At 39.2% G+C, this 3,872-nt stretch overlaps 1 protein-coding gene across 3 annotated transcripts in view; it reads left to right on the plus strand.

The window, feature by feature from the left end:
- The window catches only part of LOC106882683 (glyoxalase domain-containing protein 5), a 39,451-nt gene that overhangs the window by 33,451 nt on the left and 2,128 nt on the right, over window positions 1–3,872 (plus strand). For all 3 annotated transcript variants that reach the window (XM_052972679.1, XM_014933444.2, XM_014933443.2), the window contains exon 2: window positions 3,189–3,332. In XM_052972679.1, coding sequence (XP_052828639.1) covers window positions 3,189–3,332 — 144 coding nt within the window. The remainder of the gene's footprint in view (window positions 1–3,188; window positions 3,333–3,872) is intronic.

The following is a 3,872-nucleotide window of genomic DNA, read 5'->3' on the forward strand; positions in this document are numbered from 1 at the left end:
TATATATATATAATGCGAGAGAGTTAGGGATTGAGGATTCAACCCACTAAGGGATAGTATCTATCCAATATACTGCTGGGAGGGTACCCAATTATTGTTACACTAGTGTTATACGAAGTGCAATAAATGGGAGCGGGTAAAAGGGGTGGGGGGGTTTACCCTAAATTTATATATCAATTAGAAAATGGAGGATAATATGCTGAACCCAACGACTTGCAGACAGTGTATCCCGTTGAATTCATTAATTTAATTCATAGCTAAAGTGACAAAAAAACTCACAAAGTACAGGTGTTTATGAAAAACCATGTTATTTTGCCAACCGGGTTTACAGATAGAAGTACAAAGTACATAAGGAATTAGAGAATGAACGAATTAAATTAATGAATTCAACAGGATACACTGTCTGCAAGTCGTTGGGTTCAGCATATTATCCTCCATTTTCTAATTGATATATATATATATATATACACATACGCACATACATATATATGTATGTATGATTGTTTGTATGTATGTATAAAGGTAACTTAGTCATTTTACTGGTCTTCAGCCCAAATTTGAAGCCATTATTTCTGCCAGTGAAATGAACGATTTCATTTGTATGTCAATGATGTTCATTTACTCCCCTTGTGTGATGTCTAAACAAAGGTACACACATGCACATATACATTTACACACATACACACACACACACACACATATAGTGGAGGTGCATAGCTTAGTAGTTAGGATGTTGGATTCACAACCATAAGATTGTGGTTTCAATTGTGTTCTTGAGCAAAACACTTCATTTCATTTTGCTCCAATCCACTCAGGTGTAGAAATGAGTTTAGCCTTGAGAAGGATGGGCTCCACCAGGCTTTCTTGGTCCAAGATACGCTACATGGCTGCAATGCCCCAACAACCCTGGGGGGTTAAGCGGCTTGTCAATTGTCAATCATCATCATCATCATCATTGGTTAATGTCCACTTTCCATGCTAGCATGGGTTGGACGATTTGACTGAGGACTGGTAATCCAGAAGGCTGCACCAGGCTCCAATTTGATTTGGCAGAGTTTCTACAGCTGGATGCCCTTCCTAACGCCAACCACTCCAAGAGTGTAGTGGGTGCTATTATGTACCACCAGCACGAGGGCCAGTCAGGTGGTACTGGCAACGGCCATGCTCAAGTGGTGTTTTTTAATTGCCACCTGCACAGGAGCCAGTCCAGCAGCACTGGCAACAACCTCGCTCAAATAGTTTTTCACGTGCCACCGATGCAAGTGCCAGTAAAGTGACGCTGGTAACCATCACGTTTGAATGGTACTTTTAATGTGCCAGCGGTATGGAAGCCAGTCAGGTCAATTTAGGGATTTAGTGGAAGACAGTTGCCCAATGTGCTGCATAGTGGGACTGAACCTGGAATGACACGGTTTGGGAGCAAGCTTCTTAACCACACATCCATACCCATGTTTATACGTGCGTTTATGTTTATGTGACACATACATTCTCTCTCTCTCACGCACACAACACCTGTTACACCTTGTCATGCTGTGATTAAAGTTTACACGTTAACAAAATTAAGACTAAAAATAAAATACAGTCACAAACAGATGACAGCTGATGAGAACTTGAAATCTTGTTATCATTCCTTCAACGAAGTAATTATGAATAAATGTTACATTAAAACACATGGGCACAGGTTGACATTTATACAAATGTACTCTACGCCACCTCACCACTTACCAGCACACCTTATTCTTTTTTATAAGCCATGACAGTTATTACAGGTGTCACATAACTCAATATTACAGGTGTGCTAAAGGTGGCAAGCTGATTGAATCGTTAGTATGCCAGGTAAAATGCTTAGTAACATTTCATGTCCCCACATTCTGAGTTCAAATTCTGCCTAGGTCAACTTTACTTTTAATCCTTTCACGATTGATAAAATAAGTACCAGTTGTATACTGGTGTTGATGTTATAGAATTAGCCCCTCTTCAAAAATTACTGGCCTTGCACCAAAATTTGAAACCAATATTATTATTATTATTATTATTATTATTATTTAAAGTGGTGAGCTTGCAGAATTATTAGCATGCTGGGCAAAATGCTTAGTGGTATTTCATCTATCTTTACCTTCTCAGTGTGGAGTCGCAATGGCCCAGTGGTTAGGGCAGCGGACTCGCGGTCATAGAATCGCGGTTTCGATTCCCAGACCGGGCGTTGTGAGTGTTTATTGAGCGAAAACACCTAAAAGCTTCACGAGGCTCCGGCAGGGGATGGTGGCGAACCCTGCTGTACTCTTTCACCACAACTTTCTCTCACTCTTATTTCCTGTTTCTGTTGTGCCTGTAATTCAAAGGGTCAGCCTTGTCACACTGTGTCATGCTGAATCTCCCCGAGAACTACGTTAAGGGTACACGTGTCTGTGGGGTGCTCAGCCACTTGCACGTTAATTTCACGAGCAGGCTGTTCCGTTGATCTGATAAACTGGAACCCTCGACGTCGTAAGCGACGAAGTGCCAACAACAACAAAACTTCTCAGTTCAAATTCTGCCACAGTTGACTTCGCCTTTCATCCTTTCAGGGTTGATAAAATAAGTACCGGTTGAACACTGGGGTCGATATAATTGACTTACACCCCTCACCCCGATATTAAAGCTGTCCTACAGCTTGTGGCTGTGTGGTTAAGAAGTTTGCTTTGTAGGTATGTGTTTTCGGGTTCAATTCCACTGTACAGTACCTTCAGGAAAAAGAGTCTTCTACCATAGATTTGACCTTGTGAATGAAATTTGCTGGATGGAAACTATATGGAAGCCTGTTAAATACTGGTGTCAAAATAATATTCCTATCAAGCATTTTAAATTGGAATAGAATTATATCTTCCACAATCAATAAAATAAAGTATCAGTCAATTATTTGTGTTGAATTAATATTCCTATAAAGCATCTTTGATGTGGAAGGAATTATAGTAGAGATCATATATGTATCACAGGTCTACCTAATCAGGACTGATCTGGAGTTAAATAACAGCATTAATAACAACAAACAGTTCAGCTCCTCACCACTAAACAGAGGAAAACAGTCAGACATGTTATTGCCTCAACATATTTGATTACATTTGAAAATGTCAACAATTTCAAAACTTGATATTTAAATTATCCTTTTCTATTTATGTTTGTCTTTCTTTTATTTTCTGTTTTGCCAGATCCGGCTATATTTGGTATCTTCAAAAATGTCAACTGGTTTCAAAGTTGACCGCTTGGATCATTTTGTAATTACGGTCAAGGATATCGAGCAGACAGTCAGTTTTTATACTAAAGTGCTGGGAATGGACTTGGTCTCGTTTAAGGTTAGTTGTTGAAAGTGCATACGACTTCACACAGCTGTCTCTACAGATTCATATAAACATGTACAAGCATTCTTTCATACATACATACATACATACATGCACATATGCTTACATGTATAAATCTGTATGTATACATGCATACTTATTTAAAATATATGTACGTGTGAATAGAGAAAAAACAAAGACTGAAAATTTTCAGACAATCAATATTCTTTTCTACTCTAGGCACAAGGCCCGAAATTTTTGGGGAGGGGGGGCCAGTCGATTAGATTGACCCCAGTATGCAACTGGTAATTAATTTATTGATCCCAAAAGGATGAAAGGCAAAGTCGACCTCGGCAGAATTTGAACTCAGAACGTAACGACTGACGAAATACCACTAAGCATTTCACTCGGCATGTTAATGTTTCTGCCAGCTCCTTGCCTTTAAAATAATCTTTTTTACTCTAGGCGCAAGGCCGGAAATTTGAGGGGAGGGAGTTCAAACGATGAATATTGAAGTATACTCTTTTACTCTCTCTTTTACTTGTTTCAGTCATT

This window comes from Octopus bimaculoides, chromosome 14 (assembly GCF_001194135.2).
Source record: "Octopus bimaculoides isolate UCB-OBI-ISO-001 chromosome 14, ASM119413v2, whole genome shotgun sequence".
Classification (NCBI taxonomy): domain Eukaryota; kingdom Metazoa; phylum Mollusca; class Cephalopoda; order Octopoda; family Octopodidae; genus Octopus; species Octopus bimaculoides.